The sequence below is a fragment of the Eptatretus burgeri genome, chromosome 2, assembly GCF_056783735.1.
Source record: "Eptatretus burgeri isolate ZD-2024b chromosome 2, Ebu_testis_v1, whole genome shotgun sequence".
In the NCBI taxonomy this organism is placed as follows: domain Eukaryota; kingdom Metazoa; phylum Chordata; class Myxini; order Myxiniformes; family Myxinidae; genus Eptatretus; species Eptatretus burgeri.
In genome coordinates, this window is record NC_140962.1 from 36,046,041 (window position 1) to 36,066,345 (window position 20,305).

Sequence of the window (20,305 nt, forward strand, 5' to 3'; positions counted from 1 at the left end):
CTAAGTTTGAACAAGATTGGTAAATGCATTTCCGAGAAATGGTTGAGGACGTGTTCGACACCAGATTTGTTTGTTTTTACAACTAAAATGGCCACGAGTCAGCCATCTTCGATCCAAGGTCAAAAAAAATGACATGCATCTGTGTTGTCTTTGTCCCAAGTACGAATAAAATCGGTCCATACATGTTCGAGATATGGTTGCGCGCGCGCACGCGCGCGCGCACGCACGCACGCACGCACGCACGCACGCACGCACGCACGCACGCACACACACACACACACACACACGAGACCAAATCCATCAGCCCCCATTTTGGACGAAATCCAACGGGGGATAAAAATCCTTTTTCCCGACAACATATGTTCATCTATCGATAATTCCATCTATCATCTATGTATAATATCAGCAGTGTGTGTGTGTGTGTGTGTGTGTGTGTGTGTGTGTGTCTAACCGCTGTTTCTCGACAACCACTTGTCCGATCAAATTGAAACTTGCCAGGTATATTGCTGGGGACCTGAGTATGTGCCTTTTTAAGGTTTAATATTAATCGGACAAGTGGTTCCCAAGTTATGGCCATTTATTTTCCAAACCAATGACAGGACACGTTGCTGCGTAGGCGTGGCCGATAGGGAAAGGGCGCCTTAGTTACCAATGACAGGACACGTTGCTTGGCGTTTTGCACCCACAGTATCTATCTTCTATCTATCTATAATTCCAGCAATCTCTGTTTGTTTGCCTTTCAAAAGGTTTGAAATTAATCAGACAAGTGGTTCCCATGTTATGGCCAAGTTAGAGCGCGTTCCCCATAAAGGGTTACAACATACGGACTTCCGGATAGTGATGACTTACTGTATTCTTATAATTTCTCGATTTCTTATGCGCATTTATAGATAAACACAATGCCCCAATCCAGTCGTCGCTTACACGATCGAAGGAACGGCCTGTGTGGTTGTTTGAATTTTTTTTTGCACGTACGGCCACGCACCTACAGCCACACACGTAGAGGCACGCGAGAGCGAAGGAAAGGCCTGTGTGGTTGTTGTTTCTGGCACGCGGTTTGAAAGTTTTTTTTTTGTGCACGTACGGCCACGCATGTACGGGCATGCACTAGTAACTATGATGACAGAAGTAACATTGTCTGTTGATGCAGTTATGTATAGGTACACAATGTATATATATATATATATATATATATATATATATGTATATATATATATATATTATATGCAGTATATAACATAAATAATCACATTTGTTGTGATCATCACAACATTTCTGTGGAAATGTGGATGTGATGTGGAAATTTCCATAGCCATAATTTTTAGACATCCGGCTTGCAACACAAAAACTATCATCAATAAAATACATTTTTATATGCATATTGCAACAAGGCAAGTATTAAAACAAAACACGCCAAATAAATAATCTACTTTCAGTTGACAGACCTGTTGAGGGCTGATTCGCTGTGCGACGCTCCCAACATCAGTGAGCCTGTGTTGGTGATCATCCCAGCGACCGTAAGCAAGGTCAATACCTCCTAGGAAGGCCAGTGTCTGATCAATCACGACAAGCTTTTCATGATGAGCCCAGAAGAATACGGTGGAGGCAACATGATCCGGATGACGGATGACCTTCATTTTAGAGTAAACAGTAGGGCAGGGAAGGGAGAAAAGAAGTGAACGTATTAAAGAAATAAAACAATCATAAAATAAATAAATAAACCACTTGTTATTAATTCAGCTAAACCATGAAAAGTGTATAATAGTTATACAAGTTGGGTCACCCAATCAAGATGGGGTCATTTCGACTTCGGTAAACCATGATGAAGATGGATATTTATGGCTGCAGCAAAAAAAAAAATTTAACCTGGGAGTGCACCACGGCGAAGGAGAGGGTAGTGCATTTGGGTCAGTTTGTTTGTTTGTCTATTTGTATGTTTGTCCACACAGAACTTTAGTCTTTTTCTCCACAACCGCTTGTTGGCTTGAGATGCAATTTTCACCATCGGAGCGACTACTCATGTAGAATGTTCGAATGGTAATTGTCATGTCATATGTCACGTGGTGTGGCAGCCATGCTGGAAAAACTGAAAAGCTTTTCACCTCTGTATCTATGAATGTGCACCAAAGAAAATATTGAAACTTGGCAAACCACAAGTACTCATGGCGAATGTGTGATTTTTATGATGTCATAGGTGCCTTCGTAATGACGTCATAATTGCATTTGTAGAACACTGGATCTGATGAGTATGAAAAATTTTGAGGGTCATCTCAGGATAAAATGCTACACAGAAAAAACAATTTCATGACATCATCAGTCACGTGATTCAGCAGCCATATAAATATATATATATATATATATATATATATATATATATATATATATATATATATATTTTTTTTTTTGTTAACAAAAAACAACGTTCAAAAATCTTCTCTGAAGTGGCTGAACAGATCGACACAAAAACTTTACAAGTATGACTGCCTGTCTATGAGGAACAAAAGGTTCACACATATGATGTCATTGGTCACATGGTTTGGCAGCCATGTTGGATTTATCCGAAAACCTATAAAAATCTTCTTCTCCAGAACAGCTGGACAAATCGATGGGAAACTTCACACAAGTGTTCCCCAATCCATGGGTGTACAGATTGTTCAGGAATAATTGATAGGTCACATGGTTTGGCAGCCATATTGAATTGAAGAAAAATATTAAATCACGTTTTCTCTGGAACCGCTTAATCAAACAATGTGAAACTTCACAATTATGATCTAGTCGTGATGTGTAAGACATGTCTTAAATTTCAACTTTATTGGGCACATGGTCTGGCAACCAGAATTTTTCAATTTTTTGACATGGGTTCTTTTTTTTTTGAATAAGACTCACTTGGCTGTGCCTGCATGGGATTCCCCTGAGTCTAATAAGGCTCCACACGTTTCTCTTCGACACGGGATTCACAAGTTAAGGACCGAGGAACACGTCACGTTTCATCAATTTATTTTGCACACAGTTGACCATTTTTCCTGGAGCCATCATCGGTATCAATTTAATTGCTATTCCTGTCCCCTCAAATGCATTAAAGTGCAGCCAAATGAGCCTTCTGGAAAAAAAAAAGAAATCTAAAAGCTCTCAGATTCAAATAATTAAATAATTCTGGCTGCCAAACCATGTGGCCGATCGGGTTAAAATTTAAAACTTTCATTCCACATTGCGGCTAGATTATAATTGTGAAGTTTCACATATATTGATGCAGCGGTTCCAGAGTAAATATGACTTAATATTTCCCCTTCAATCCAACATGGCTGCCAAACCATGGGGCCGATCGAGTTGAAATTTAAACCATTCATTCCACATGAGTGCTCCATCATTACTGTGAAGTTTCACATATATTGAATCAGCAGTTCCAGAGTAAACATTAATTAACATTTTTCCTTCAATCCAATATGGCTGCCAAAGGATGTGTTGTGCATCAAGGGGGGGGGGGGGAGAACTTTTTGTTCGGCATGGAGAGGCGGTCATACATGTTGAGTTTCGCCTCGATCTGTTCAGCCGTTTCAGAGAAGACTTTTAAAGTTATTAATTTTAAATCCAATATGGCTGCCATACCTTGTGACCTATTACATCATAAATTTAAATTGTTCCTTTAATGTGGTGGTGGATCATGCTTGTTAAGTTTCGTGTTCATCGGACAAGGTGCGTTATTCTATCCATGATGGAGGCCAAACCATGTGACTTGTGACATCATAATTGTTACCATGTATGCAGACGTGGTGGTGTATGATAGTTGCCAAGTTTCCATTCAATAGGATAAGTGGTTCCAGAGAAAGCATTATTTAATAGTGATACAAATGCAGATCTGCTTCGAAACAACGCGGGACTGACGAGTTACGAACTGAGTAGCACAAAGTGTTCAATCTATTTATTACGTATGCAGTCAGCCCTCTTTCCTGGGGACATTGTCGGTATCAATTGAATTGCTATTCCTGTACCCTCAAACACATGCAGGTGCAGCCAAGTGAGCCTTCTGGAAAAAAAAAATCGAAAAGTTCTCAGATTCAAATAATTCAATAATTCTGGCTGCCAAACCACGTGGCCAATCAGGTTGAAATTTTAAACCTATGTTTCACATGTCGGCTAAATTATAATTGTTAAGTTTCACATATATTGATACAGCGGTTCCAGAGTAAACATTAATTAATATTTATCTTCCAATCCAACATGGCTGCCAAACCATGGGGCCGATTGAGTTGAAATTTAAACACTTCATTCCACATGTCTGCTGCATCATCTCTCTGAAGTTTCAGATTTATTGATGCAGTAGTTCCAGAGTAAATATTAATTAATATTTTCCTTTCAATCCAATATGGCTGCCAAACGATGTGTCGTACATCAAAAGGGGGGTGGTGGGGGGGGAACTTTTTGTTCGTCATGGAGAGGCGGTCATTCATGTGGAGTTTCGCCTCCATCTGTTCAGCCGTTTCAGAGAAGACTTTTAAAGTTATTAATTTTCAATCCAATATGGCTGCCGTACCATGTGACCTATTACAACATAAATTTAAATTCTCCATCTAGTGGGGAAGTGGATTATGCTTGTTAAGTTTCGTGTTGATCGGACAAGGTGCGTCTTTCTATCCAAGATGGCCTCCAAAACATGTGACTCATGACATCATAATTTTTACCGTATATGCAGGCATGGGGGTAGATTATAGTTGCTAAGTTTTGCTTCGATAGGTTATGTGGTTCCAGAGAAAACATTATTTAATATAATTATTGAATCCAACATGGCTGCCAAACCATGTGACATATCAATTAGAAATTAACAAACTTGTAAAAGGATGTCATGGGGAATGTGGGTGTAAAGTTTCGCCTCAATATGTTCAGCCGTTCTGGAGAAGATGTTTTTACTTATTTTTTTCAAAACAAGATGGCTGCCGAACAAAGTCACCTATGACATCAAAATAATTTTTTTTCTCTGGTAAATTGATGTGTAGATGATGCTCAAGAAATTTCAGATTTTTCCCATGCAGCGTTCTATTTGACGAATTTTCACCGACATACCACTTCACCGATGACGTCACGAAAAATCAGCCCTGTTCCCCATGGGGAGCTTATTAAAATGTATGAAGCAAAAAAAAATTCCAATGCACTGTTTCAGAGATACAGAGGTCCAAAGTTTATCGGTTTTTTCAAGATGGCGCCTGTACCACGTGACCCATGACGTCATAATTATCAATTGAGTATGCTATCAAAAAAGATACATACTATGGTGAAAATTTCGTGTCGATCGGACTTACCGTTCCAGAGAAAATTCTTTTTAAAGCGAAAAAGCCCGAAAATTGCCGGCGGAAAAAGAAGAAGAAAAAAAAAAAAAACAGAAGAAAAACAATAGGTTACCCAGTCCATTCGACTGGGTACCCTAATAAATAAATAAATGTCATGGGTCAGGGTCAGACGTCCGATCAAAGCAGGGTTGCATCAAAGTGGGACGTTTTGGAACCCGGTCATTACTGCCAGCAGTTATAAAGTAGCAGTTCTAATTATGTCTCATTAATTACGTAACTCACCAGTACACAAACGCCACACAAAAAATACACCACACAAAACAAGTCCCGGCGAGGGTCTGCAATCTCCGATTGCTCTTTTTCTTGTTTGGGTGTGTGTTTGTCTGTTTGTGAGAAAGGTATCTCAAAAGGTTCGGGATGAATTTGGACAAAACCTGGTGGAAAGATTGGGTGAGTGACAAGGACAAATTGCTAACATTTTGCTGAAGATTGGGATTCGGATACTAAATTTTTTTAGGCGATTCTTCACCATTAAAATAGAGGGCCAAAAATGATATACAACATGATATCTCAAAGAGTTGTGGACAGGTTATGACAAAACTTGGTGGATGTGTTGGATTGGTGACAAGGAGGCGATTAAATTTTTGGTGAAGGTCCAGATGCAGATTTGGCCTATCATTGGGATAAAAAAACATTAACTTTTCAGCCTGGTGGAGGTATGCGCTTTACTGAGTGACGTGATACTTCACAATGTATTCAAACAAATTAGAGGGCATTTCAAGGTTGACGTGGACTTTTTATTGCATAACACATAAACATTAAAATAAACCAATGTCACCCGCAGGGTGACCCGTATCTAGCCAAAAGGTGACCACGTGTGACTTCTTTAAGGTCACACTGAGGTGAACAGAGCTGCTATCCACCAGGAGCGACTCCTTGAGGAATATCTGCCTACGAGAGAATATCTGCCTGTGAGAATCGTTCTACAGAGTAACCATGAAAAATATGCGTTTGCCTCATAACGTCACCAAATGACGTCATAATGTCTCAAGCTTGACATATCTAGAAAGCACTCAGAGGTGTTCAATTTGAGGTACGACACGATATGGTTCATAAAACTTGAAAATTTGACCTTGGGGTCAAATATGTTTGACCTCAGGCGCTAACCATGAAGGTCAAGGCCAATCGCCACCAAACATTAATCAGCTGAGCACCAGACCATGAACTATATTCCCATGAAGTTTGAAGACGATCCGATCAAAATTACTCAAAAAATAAGGGTTTCGTCGACTCCCCTGATTTGCGACAAAGTGACCTTGACCTTTGACCTTGATCTCAAAATTTTGTGCGCTGAAAGGGACCTCTATAGGCCTCTGATATGCGAAGTTACAAAAATTTCCAATGATAACTGTGCTCTGCAGAATTTTTTATACGTGATTACAGACAAACAAAAAAACATACAAGCTGACTAACATATCTTGCAAAAACTTCGTTTTGGCAAGATAAAAAAATTGAAATATTTTTGCAATATGTCCACATTGAGCAAGTGAGCCAAGTGACGTCAACACGAGCCAAAGCATTCTCGAAAAACAAAAACAAAATGGTGGCTAACATTGTCCCATTTGCTGCTGAGCAAAAGTGTATCATCAAGTTACTTGTGAAGAACAGCAGTTAACCAGCTGTTATTCAATTGGGACTGTCTAAACAATTAGAAGATGCATGCCTTTCGCATCATCGTATGTTGAAATAATGCACCGAGTCAAAAATGGCCATGAATTGGTGCGCAATCACGAGCATTCTCACAAGCAACTAACTGCTGTCACTCAAGCAAACATGAAAAGTCTTGAGCAGATCATTTTTTACAAATTTCCAGATTACTATACATGAAATTCCAGAAGAATTTGACGTCATTGTTGGAAGTGTAGAAACAATTACATTCATTCTTCCTTGATGTTCATCTCGGAAAGTGAATGATTGGCATCTGAGGACCTCGTGTCTGATCAAAAGGTAACTCACAAAGCCATTGCAACATATAGCTCCTGGAGCACCATCAGAGTGAGTGAGATGGATTATTGAAGATTGTGACATATGATGAGGCCTGAATCCAACATTTCATGCCAAAGTGAAACTGAGCAAACATGGAGTGGAGACATTCTTCCACAACCAATGAATGACTGCTTTTACAGCCATTTTTCCCTGCTGTGCAGGGGTTGGCTTTTTCTTGAGGCAATGTTTTATGGCCGGATGCCCTTCCTGACGCCAACCCTGGTCGCCTCTTACGACACACAGGGATATGGTACACCTATTCTAACCGGGGCATACACCGGGACCAGTATACTGGTACTCATTTCGCCGACCTCGGAAGGATGACAGGCTGAGTCAACCCCCTGGTGTTAATTCAGCAGCCAACGGGGCTTGAACTCAGGACCCTGGGATCCCAAACCACCACCCTAACCACTAAGCCAACACCAGGCTTCCACAACCAATGAATGAACAGCCATATTGCAGAAAATGTTATGACAAGTGTTTTTGGGAACTGAATGGTTCACTTCCTTTTGAATTTCCAGGAAGTGGGAAAACCATCACCTGGCAAACCACCAAAGATACGTTCTACAGTGACTTGTTATGTAATGAAGTGAGACAAGCAATATTCAGATGGCAACCAGACACGTTATATAGCAAAGAGTAACTTGCACCATGATGCTCATCCTCAAATGATAAATGTGACTACTACTACTCCAGGAGAGGTGGGTTAAAGGGTAACAAACTATCCCCTATACAGTCCTAACTTGTTAACTTCGGATTTTCATTTCTACCGTCCACTTCATGATCATCTGGATGTCATTAAGTTTATGAATATAATGAAGATATCAAAGTATGTGACCTGAAATAGCTGTATATGCATCCCAAAAACATCTATGCAGATTGCATTAATTAACTTTCAAGTCGAGGGTACAAGTGTGTTTGTGTAGCAGGATATATCGGTGAAATTTCATCAACTATCCTTTCCTTTTCGATTTTGAGAACAAAAAGTCCACATTAAACATTAACTACAATTGTAGAATCTGGGCCTCGACTTGTACTCAGAATCGGCGTATCTATGGTTACAGACATTAAATAACATGAATGAAAACAAAATGCAAAGTGTGATATTCTGAAATAAATTGTACAATTGTTCATTTAAAACACACTGCAGAACATTACCTGGAACGTTTGCTAATTGGGTGAACAATGATTGTACAATTACCATTTTTACCATTAATTGAGACTCGTTTTAAGTTATGCTTAAAGTCATTAAGTTTTAAGTCATTTTAAGTCATTTTAAGTCATTAAGTGATCTCCAACAAAACCTAATTTGCTATGAGCCAGTGCTGATAATGATTCTTGTAACTCGGTTTAAATACCTCAATAGTCTGTAAGATAACAAACATGTTGAAAAAGCTATTTAAATCCACAATTTATTGGAAGGGTCACCCCACAAAGTAGTTCACATAATATGTACAAAAGAGCTCATTACTATTCATAACCCTGGAAGTACATCCAGCACTGTGTTGTGACATCATCATGGAGGAATTAACACCTCGATTGTTCTGACTGACCGTTTTTCTAACTACCGTAGTTGATATATCTTCGTCTTATACTCCAAATCGAATTATCCATGAATGAAGGAAAGAAAAATGGAAACATTAGCAAATTTGACTTGTACTCCACATCGACTTATTGTCCAAAAAATACGGTAATTTTGAATGCTCAGCTTGTTCTACATACTGGATACAACCGCTCACTTTATGTAATTGATTTTTGGTCCTTGAGAATTTTAAGCTTCAATCGAGACTTCATACCTTGATATTCTCATGAGCGTTCATTAATGTGTGTTTGCTGTAACCACTGTTGATGCCAAGGGCCAATTCAACCTCCTTGTAAAGCAGCACGTAGACCCGCACACCTGCTTCCTGCAGAATCAAACAAAGAACCGTGCCTATTACTTATCTGATTAGAGTTCTTTTAAAAGTTATGGCATGGTTCTAAAGCAGTAATACCTCAATACCATCACTGTAATTTGCAATCTCATGAGAACAGTTAGACTATCAGGGGGTTTAGCTTTGAAGTACCTCCATGTGCAGTGGGTGTAAGTGCTGGGTTTGGGTACGGCAGGATGCATTGAGCATCTTGTGCAATTGTGACAATTTCTCACCTTGTTAAAAAAAATATATACCATTTCATTGTGCCTCATTAAAACAATGTTAATCTTTTTCATATCAGTTAGAAATACCAATTAATCCAAACAAATTCAACCCTCTTACATGCAGGTGTCCGTTTCATCTCTCCGTGTCTCTTCTCTGTTGCCGTCAGCTCATTCCCTTGCTTGTTGTATCCAACTGCGGCCCCATTGCGCCACTGTAACTAATTTACCTGTTTACCCTCGATCACAAAAAGAAAATTAATCCACCTACCGATTTCAAGGTTCAGCCATTGGAAGAGGTTGAATCTCTTGAACTTCTCTGCTTCATCATCATTCATGACCTCCAATAAGATGATCGGATATTAAAGTTACTCTCCAAAGCTAGCCACAAACTGGGCATCATTCCAAGTCATTCCTTGAAACATAATAACTACTCAACCGGCAGCAACAAGGCCTCTGCGCATAGTTAAAAGGTGTCGGAACTGCTCCCCAGTATTGGCTAGGTCCCGAACATCACATCTCTCTCTTTTGGATTCTGTTGAATCTATAACCCTCAGCATTATTGGCATCACACACAATGAGGTCGAAGCACAATGTCTGTTGCTCTCAAATTGCAGACTGGTCAATGACCTATTTTTGTTTACTGCCTCCCCTCTGCTCTCTCAGCCATCTATCCCTACCAGCTCTTTCAGGATGCACACATTCTTCCAGCAACTTTCGCTTGGTTCAGCTATGAAAATGAGGCTATCCGAACCATCTCCACACTTATTTCCCCCTTTTTCTCCTCAATGTGGAACTGCCTTCCAAAGACTGTTTAATCACACTCTTCGCTAAAGGGCTTCAAGTATGCAAAAAGCAGTGCACTCCAATCCCTGCACACACTCCTTTCTGCCTGAATTAACCTGACATAACCCAACATTCATACTTGCACACAGACTACAGAATGTTAGGTGAAGTGTAATTGTTCCACTAGTTTGGAATCGGTATAAGGTAAGAGTCTATGTGGTATGTCTCACCGCACGCCTCTTCAGCACGTAGTCTAGACGCCAGTAGTTTCCCTCCACAGGTGGACGTTTCAAATATATCTCAGGACTCAGCCTGTGGGATACACACATCTTCAGCCAAATCCTGAGTACTTCTGCAATTTCATTCCATCATTGCTCTGCTTATTCACAAATTATGGCAGAATTATGAAAAATAGTTAAATGCAACATAAATACAGTCAGTCACATCATGAGATTAAACACATGGCTTTTGTTATTATGAAAAATACATATGATCAAAAACATTATTCATCATAACAAAACGTCTTTTTTTTCCCCTCCAGGGATGCATGTTGAGCTACGAGGAACGCACAGTGAACAATTCCTTAGCAAGATATCAAGGACGTACCTAATGGCATTAAAAAAAGATGATAGTTCCATTCATTGGTTGCTGGAGAGGCAGAATAACAATGACAATATTGGAAATATATAAATGAATACACAAAGGAAATTTGCTGTTTATGCTCGACTTACCACCAGTCGGTGATGAAAATCTCCTCCTGTGCAGATTCCAAAGCGTAGGCAACATCTAAGAAGTACTCAGCAGCATTCACGTACCTGGGAAAACATTCACCATGAACCTCCCTTTCCACCTATCCTCAATCATTGTGTCATTTGGCTTTAAATCAGCATGAATGGTTTTCACCAGTTTCTCAATCATTAGTTTGTACTGCTGACGAAGCCAACAGAGCAGGGACAGTGATGTTCACAATAATTGGTGTTGATGTGAACTTATGAGAATCTGCATGACCATTGTAAACATCTTTTGGGTGGTGATCTATGGTAATGCTCTGTGGTGACTTCATTAAAAAAAAAAATTACTCTTAACCCGCATCCGAAAAATATCGTCTCATCCATGCCCACTTATTACAGGAAAGACATAAAGCAAAACCATTGATTCACAAAAAGAGAAAGATATTTCAGCACGTTAAGAAACGTTGGCATCGTGTTTGGCACAATGGATCTGAAATGTGCGACGATGAAACAACGAAAATCAGAACACTTATTCTCATAAGAATTTATATAATATTGGGGGGGGGGGAATACATTCCTAATGTCACCACTTCAGGTATTATATTTCACTTTTTACCTATTATATTACCCTTCTCTTGATTAATGGCAGTTATATTAAAATACAAATACTGTTACACTCCGCTATTTGTGGGAGATACGTTCCTAAAATATGTCACGAATGTTGGGGCATTGTCTTTTTTTTTAATGGTCGAGACTCATGGAAGAGCAATGACACAGAATAAATCAGGACACAACATAACAAAGGGAACATCAGGAGAAAGGGGAAACAACAGCAGCAGGGCAGAGGGAGAAAGTAGACGGAGACAGACAAACGGGGGATGCAGGTAATGATGAAGGGTAATGGAGAACGCAAAGGATGGACAACGTGGATACATTAGAAAAATTGTGCTTGACAAGTTTGTGATTTTGTTAAGTTCTGGGGAGAGGGAAGAGGCTGCTGCCTGTCTGTCAGAAGGATGAGAGATGTCACGGTAGAGTGTGGAATCAGCAAAGAGATAAAGAGAATTTTCCAGAGTCAGTGAGATCATTGATGAAGATTCAGAATAAGATGGGGCCTAGAACAATGCCTTGGAGTACTCCAACCTTGACAGGGAGGGAAGATGAAAGGGGTCTGTTGAGAGCCACACGTTGTCTAAGAAAGGGGCCAAAGTCAGTAATCCGAGAGTGGAGATGGCCTTGGATTCCATAGGCACACAGGAGAGCAAGGCAAGATGCCAGACTGTATCAAAAGCTCGAGATATGTCCAGAGAGACAGCCTTCATCTCATGTCTGATGGAAGACCCCACCATTGTTTGGAGAGTAGAAGCAGCACGTCCAAGGTAGAGTGACCAGGTCTGAATCCGAATATATTATCTGAGATGAGGCTGTTGGAGAAAAGGAATGATTTTATGTCAACCGTGATGATGGATTCCATCACCTTCCTGATTGGAAGTACGGTAAGCTAATTGGGCTGTATTCAAGGGGATCTGTTTTTGCACCTTTTGTATGGAGTGCTGTGATTTTGGGTGATTTCCAATTTCCCAGGTGGATATAGGAGACCAGTCCAGAAGTGTAAAATAATAAAATAAAATAAAATAAAAATGGAAATGCACGAATGTAGAAACAGGTCACACTTTAAGACCTGCGAATATGCAGGGTCCGCGAATAGCGAATCCGAAAATAGCAGGGTCCAGAGTAAGTAACCAAGCTGAAATGTTTCTCAAATTAGTTTGCTTTTAATGCACGTTCGGGCCGATACCGGAACCAAAATGAAAAAGAAGAAACTCTAACAAACTGTGTTTGGGTCTATTCAGCAAAAGGAAGTATGTGAACAGAATCTTTCACATCATCAAACTTGCCCACTTGTATTTTTTTTTGCGGAGCAACTCATTTCGACATTCAACAAATATACTTGGCAAAAAGAGAAATTCAAGTATTTTTGTCAAAGTTTATAGCGAATGAAATTTACAAAATCACATGAACATTAAATTACAACAGATTATTACGGTGTATGACCTCCCTCTGCTGTGATGCACGCTTGGATGTGACGGTGCATAGACTGAATCAGCCTCCTCAAAGTCACCTGGGGGGAGGACGCGCCACTCTTCCATTAAAGCAGCGGCAAGTTCTTGAGCTGTTCTAGGCACCACAGGATGGAACCGGATGCGGCGATCGAGTTCATCCCACGCATGCTCGATGGGGTTAAGGTCTGGACTGAACGAAGGTCATGGCAGGAGCTCAATATGGTGGTCATCAAGATACTGGGTGATCACCCTTGCTGCATGAGGTCGCGTATTGTCCTGTTGAAACAAGGCTATGTTCGGATGTTCATCCAGAAATGGCCTCACGACAGGCTCTAAAATTTAATCCCGGTATCTCTGGGCATTGAGGTTACCATCGATGACTAACAGTTCAGTACGGGCATTTGCTGTAATACCGGCCCATATCATAATGCTGGCACCTCCCCACCTGTCCAGCTCCACGACATTACAGTCAAAAAGTCGCTCACCATGACGATGGTAATCGTACCCGTCCGTCATTATTGATTATGCGAAATCGTGACTCATCTGAGAACAACACCTGGTTCCACATTCTCTGCGTCCAGTCACGGTGTTGGCGGGCCCATACCAACCTACAGTGACGACGATCGGCCGTCAGTGGGAGATCTCTGTTCAGGCATCTGCTCCTGAGTCCTACAGAACGAAGCCGATTTCTGACAGTCTGAGCACAAATCCTGTTGTTCGTACTCCCATGCGTCTCCTTTGCGGTGGTTTCTGCGTTGCGATGCCGATCACGGAGGTGCTGCAAAACGATGTAACAATCCTGAATTGGCATCGTCACTCGCGGCCTACCACTTCTCCGACGATCTGCCACACTTCCAGTGTCTCTTAAATGACGTCTGAGCCTGCTTATGGTTGATTCGTGCACTTGGAGATGTGCGGCCACATCCCTAGCTCAGATGCCCGCGTCAAGCATTCCAATTGCGTGGGCCTGGTCATACTGACTTAGTCGTGGCATTGTCGTCTGCTGAGTGAATTCGGTTCAAGCCTCCATGGACCATAGACAACCACAGGAGCATCAACATTCCTATGCAATTTAGCCTTGGAAGCCACAGTAAGTGATTGCTTGAAAATCCATTCAACCCTGATTGTGGTGGTTCAGTGAGGAAGGCTGCTCAAGAAATGTGGTTGAAAATACAAGTGCTTAAAATGGTATTACAAATCTTTGTCATTGATAATTTGTGCACAACAATGCACATTAAGAAAAATGCGTCTTATCAACTTGCGTTTCTTTTTTTGCCAAGTATATATTATAATGCTACCTTCAAAACCAAGACTGATCTGCTTCCACCAAGCCCATCAACTGCACTCCAAAAATAGTGTCATGTCCACCCCAATTGAGTTAATTCCCACCCTTGACCCAGTTGTTGTGGACGGGGCGGTTAACACCGATCTGGATGGATAGCCGAACAATTTCCCTTTGAGGCGAACAGCCGAGTTCCCTGGAGATTATGGCACACGCGGGATGGAGGGCGGCAAGGACACGTAGCAGATGGAGGAACACAAGTTTTACTCGAACTCACAACAAATAGACAGACACAAGCTAATTTAATTAACACAAATCAAATATTTATAATGGAAATAAATCAATGCGTGATAAGAAAAAGGTGAGGAAAACTAAAGCTAATTTTGAGACGTCTCCACACGGACTTAAATACAGAAAATGGGAAAGATAAAATAAAAGAAAATCCTCCCTTTATTCCTGCACTTAGCTGTGTGTCCAGAGATGGTCTTTTAGGAGCCTGGTGCCATCGAACCCACGTCATCCTGCGTGGGAAACCACACCCAAAATGGCGCCAAGCCGCTCTCTGCGTGGGAAACGTACGTGAGGTAATTTGTGCAGCTGTATACAACGCCAGGGCTCACCTACCACTGTACAGCTTCTTCCCATGATCGAACTTGCCACACCGTTCCTCTCTAAGCACTGAGTCTGCTCACAATCATGGCTCACCTTTTCCCTCAAACATGCAATGGGATACACCGAGTTATCACTGAGGCATGCTCCTCTTCCTCTTTCTCTTAAATGTACAACTTCGTGACTCAGCCGAAGAGTAATGGCTAGCGTCTTGCGCCAGCACGCAGGCAAATTGACATAGCATGAACACGAAAATCACGCAGCATTCTTCGTTGTGTCGAGGAGAAGCCAGCCAGTGAGACCCTCCATCTCAATCGCGTACCTCACACCAACTATCTCCTCACCGATCATGCCCACTTGTCTCATTTGCATCTTCTCATGTCCCCTGACCAATCATCAGCCGAGGGGGTCTGGCTTGCTGGTACCAAGCCGGGAAGGTGGGGTTGCTTTTGCCTGCTTGGAAATGTTCGGCTCTGTTGTTGTTGAAAACGTGCTTCTTTTATTTCCCGTTTTGTAAATGCAAAAACATAGGAAAAGGTCGCAAGGGGCAATCACATACTTAGAGAAATTAGCCTTCAACCCTACATAATAACACAGCACCACTCCTCCCCCCCACCCCCATTTGGTGCCACATAATCTTAAGCTGACAGTTTTCCCAACTTAATTTACATCGAGATGTCTCCTGCCTGTCCACGGACCATGCTAGACTATTTACTATGAAGTTTACAATCCTACCTTTACTATGAAGTTCCTCCATAACAATAGTACCAAAATATAATTTTGAATACCAACCATGTAGATATCTATATTACTCGGAGTTATTTTCAAAACAAACAACAGTCAAATGAAGTCACCAGCAATTCATAGAGCTGCTAACAGGCCGACGATTCGATCAACAAGTGTTTTTTTTTTATCCCCAATTGTACAAGCATCCTGTGCCAGGCTTCAATTACCCCCTCCCACCCTCCATGGGGGGGGGCGTGGGGGGGCAATTACATGACTACAATATATTGTGAAACCTGACATCGTTTTCATCATCTCACGATGATGAAAATGGCATTGGTCTAACCATCTGCATATTGGTAGAAATGTTGCACCTAAGCATGGTATGCAGGGCAACTACACGTTGGTGACGCCTATATTTTTGAAAATGGATCTCCCAACTACATCATATTTTTTTTCCAAACTAGAGCATCATAAAGTATAAATTATAAAACTGTCCTAGTTTTATTGTCTCAAATGTCATGATGATCCAAAAATGTTCCTAAGATCTTAACCAACTCCAGATAACCAATCACTTTGTCACATTTGGATTTGTTCATCTGCAAAATACTACACAGTACTCATTTCAAAATAATGTGTTGCAAAGAAAGACTTATTCAGTGGAAATAAATATCACATATTAAATATTTAACAATTTAACAATAACAATAATAACAATATCAGTTATTAGATATTACTTCACTGAAAAATTGGGGGCTGATGTGTATATATATATATATATATATATATATATATATATATATATATATATATATATATATATATATATATATATATATATATATATATTTTATTTTATTTTATTTTACGATGGTGGCTTCGCTGGGGTTATCAGGTTATCACTCCTGTTCATGCCTTCAATACCAATGCTAGTTTAATTCACTGGAAATGTTGAGATGAGTCAGTAGCTTGTTGGAGATGTATTGATGACTCCAGTTGTTAGTTGCATTAAGGTAAATTTAAAGTAACTTACAAAATATATCAATGCGTTTAAATATGCATGGTCAGAGCTAAGTGCTCAGCAAATGCCTAATGCTCATACAAAATGAGCATGGAGGCATGTTATTGGGAACAGGCGTTTTGTATGCCCACCATTTGACAGGAATTGCATCCCGTGGAGGTGCAAATGAGCCGAAGCGATTCTCTTGCAGGTATGGACTTTTGTGGGTCTCTACAAACTCTTGCACTGACTTGAGCCACCACAGGGCTTGGCGGTATGAGGCGCACTTTACCGTCAATGTCCTGCAGCCATACAGTTGTAACACATTTCACAAAAGAACCATTCTTAATCTGGAAAGAAAACTAAAATTTGCTCAAAAAGCAAAACATGTGACCCACTCAAACAATCGATCAATTAAGTGATGTAAGCCAATCATACTGTGAGCAGTCCTACACCAAGACTCACCGAGACATGTTCTCAATGACGATGCCTCCATGCACCTCTGTAGGATCGGCCATGTGAACGTTGAAATGGCGGTCGAAAAGCAATACGGAAGAGATGCGGCCTTCATCCTGCTTCATGTACAACATGAACGAGTCCTTCAGCACTAAGTACCTGATGAAAGGAAGAAATGTATGAAAAAGTGCAATATATTCTCATGGAGAGCCTTGAGCTAAAGATTGGTTATGATTTACAAGTGACAGTGGACAGGAAGTTAAGCTGGTGAAACTAATTAATGAAATACAAAAAAGGCCATTATTTATGCCTTAAATAGTGGCACAATGCAATAACCAGACATAATTACAATTTTTGTATCATCATTCAAATTTTAAATATTATTGAATAATCTGGTTCTGTCAAGTCGTGGCTGACTTCTAGCGACATTCAAGATCAAATTTCTGCAAATACCCCTATCCTGCATTGCTTCCCAAAACTCTGGCTAAGACAGTTTGGTTGCAGCCTTTACCCCATCCATCAGGCACTTACAAGGCCTGCCCCTTTCTCTTATTCCCTCAACCATACACAGCATGGTTGACTTCTCCAGACTTTCGATTTCTGCACGCTTAATATGTGCAAAGTACTAACAGTTCAGTTTGTTTCAGCATGAGTGCTTCCAATGTGTATGGTGGTCAAATCTTTTCAATTGCTGATTCATTTGTTCTACTTGCAGTCTGTGGAGTAATTATTAACATTCGTCTCCTCCACCACATTTAAAAACTGTCAATCTTCTTCCTTTCTGTCTTCTTCACTGTCCATCACTCACATCCATACATTGTAAATGGAAATACCCGAGCATTCATCAGCCTCCATCCGGTTTGTTTTGTCACATCTTTGTCTTTCCAGATCTATATCAATCCTGACAGTGCCGTTGTCCCCAATACAAGCCATCTTTTAATTTCTCCTCCACATTCTCCACTCACTTGAAACTTAGAAACCAGGAAGATGAAACTTTCCACAACTTCCTCTTGATCGTCTCCCAAGTCGATCTTCTCAGTTGACAAGGTTTTAATATTTTTAAAGTTTAAATAAAGACCAGTTTCTTCATTTCCCTTCTTCACTGTTTGCAGCAGTTTCATCCACTCCTCTTCACTTTCTGCCAACAGATTGGCATCATCAGCATACCATAGATTGTTGATACATGTCCCTCCAATCCTGACTCCAGCATCGATGTCATCAAAGTTTGATTTCCTCATTATGTACTCACTACACAGGTTGAACAACTAAAGGGGAGAATACACCCCTGTCTGACCCCTTTTCCAATTCCAAACCATTCCCTCTCTCCATACTCTGTTCTGATGACTGTAGCTTTAGTGTTCAGGTTTCTTTTCAGATATATCAGGCACTCTGACATCCCTCTTTCACTCAGCATAACCCACATCAACTCATGATCAACACACCCAAAAGCTCATGATGTCAAGACTCATGGCACAACGCCAGGCATAATGCATAGCACAATATCAAATCACAACAGCCAGTAAGACTCAATAAATCACTTTGTTCTTCCCCAGTAGCCATTTGGCTACTTTACAACCTGGGGGTCTCATCATCCGGCACCATAGCATATGGAATATTAATGGTGAACTTGCACAGGAGACATACTGTGAGTTGGACAAAGGCAAGGTAGTTAAAATGCACAACTGATGTAGTACATTTAGCTTTTAGTTCTGGATTTGATTCTTGCTCCAGCAAAATAACATCTGACTCCAATATTCTCATTCTCATGTAACGTGAGCAGGAAGCTCAGAAATGGCTGCTGTGTCTGGAATCGCCCGTGGGCATTAACTTTTGCACAATTCGGACTCTAGTTCAGACTAACTATGCACGGTTCAATTGGTCAGTCAATAAGATAAAATAATAAGCAAGTAAAGTAAATCGGATTTGTATGTGACTGATATAAACGTGATAAGCTGTGTAACATCTTCCAATGTCCGAGTTCGTTTTTTTGTAGAACAATTCCTCACCGTTTGGACCAAAGGAAGCAGATATTTCCACAGCAGCGCTGCATAGTGTAGCCACCGGAGCGCTTGTTCACATTCCCTTCACTGAATCGCAACAGTCAATTATAAACATAGGACGTCCATATATATACCACATTTCATAGCTAAAGTCACATTACTTTCTTCGAATGTTACTGAGATTATCATAGAACCGAGATTATCATACAATCGATAATTATTATAATTTTTACGTCTACGATTATAGACTCATGGATTATTTTATGGACCAATTGAACTTTAACAAAAGGAATATACAAATGGAGTACATAAAAGGGGGCTGGCAGGTGGACATAGAGGGATGCACACCCGCCTCTAAACTGTATCGCCCGGTTTTAAACCGGTGCCATCATCTCAGTGATTCACAGGCAGGGCGATTCATGTGTGTGCCGTCCCTCGGATGGACGTTAAACAAGGCGTCCCATCTGCTGGCATTAGTTGGTAGACGTTAAAGATCCCACGGTGTACTTTGCGAAGAGTGGGTGAGCCATTGCCGGCACCTTGAATTAATTACAAATTCCTGCCCTGACTTCCTGAGCTTCAGTGGCGACCAAACTAGGATTGTAGCCTCATAACTGCTTCAGCAGCACCAATGCTCTGCATAGCATATGGGAGATGATGATAAAATGCATCTTAAAAATGTTAAACCAAATCATCTTCTTAAATATGATTAGTTCAATGTAAATTTTCAAATCTACGTTGTAAAGACCACATTACAAGAGAGCTATATTGCAAATTGGATAAAGTAACAGAAAGGATTCAGCATGGCAATTTGCAGGGCATTTCCAAAGAGAGAATGCTGCGCCAGTCTCAGACTTATTATTGTGGCTCAAAAGGCATTAAAAAAAAAGGATGTCCAAGAACAAGTTACTTGAAAAAGTTGGAACGTGATACTGGCATTATGAAAGAATATTTAGTGATTTTAATGGAAGATGGTACTGTTTGGAGCACTCTCTCTAAAACTTCGACAAACTATGCTGAGTGATGATGATGATGATGATGATTGCTTTGAAATAAAGGTCCCCTACCGGTCCCAAGCAATGTTCGAGAGATAAAAATGAGTTAGCGTTTAATGCACACTCAGGCCGATACCGGACCCAAAATGAAGAAGAGACTCTTCAACAAACTGTGTTTGGGTCTTTGTGGCAAAA

At 40.6% G+C, this 20,305-nt stretch overlaps 1 protein-coding gene across 5 annotated transcripts in view; it reads right to left on the bottom strand.

Moving 5' to 3' along the window:
* The window catches only part of LOC147031804 (phospholipase D1-like), a 204,162-nt gene that overhangs the window by 76,433 nt on the left and 107,424 nt on the right, over positions 1-20,305 (bottom strand). For all 5 annotated transcript variants that reach the window (XM_085867743.1, XM_085867750.1, XM_085867745.1 and 2 more), the window contains 7 exons: positions 19,122-19,202; positions 17,125-17,274; positions 16,812-16,961; positions 10,983-11,066; positions 10,482-10,563; positions 9,125-9,235; positions 1,446-1,631 (listed from right to left, as the gene is read on the bottom strand). In XM_085867743.1, the coding sequence (XP_085723869.1) occupies positions 1,446-1,631; positions 9,125-9,235; positions 10,482-10,563; positions 10,983-11,066; positions 16,812-16,961; positions 17,125-17,274; positions 19,122-19,202 (844 nt within the window). The remainder of the gene's footprint in view (positions 1-1,445; positions 1,632-9,124; positions 9,236-10,481; positions 10,564-10,982; positions 11,067-16,811; positions 16,962-17,124; positions 17,275-19,121; positions 19,203-20,305) is intronic.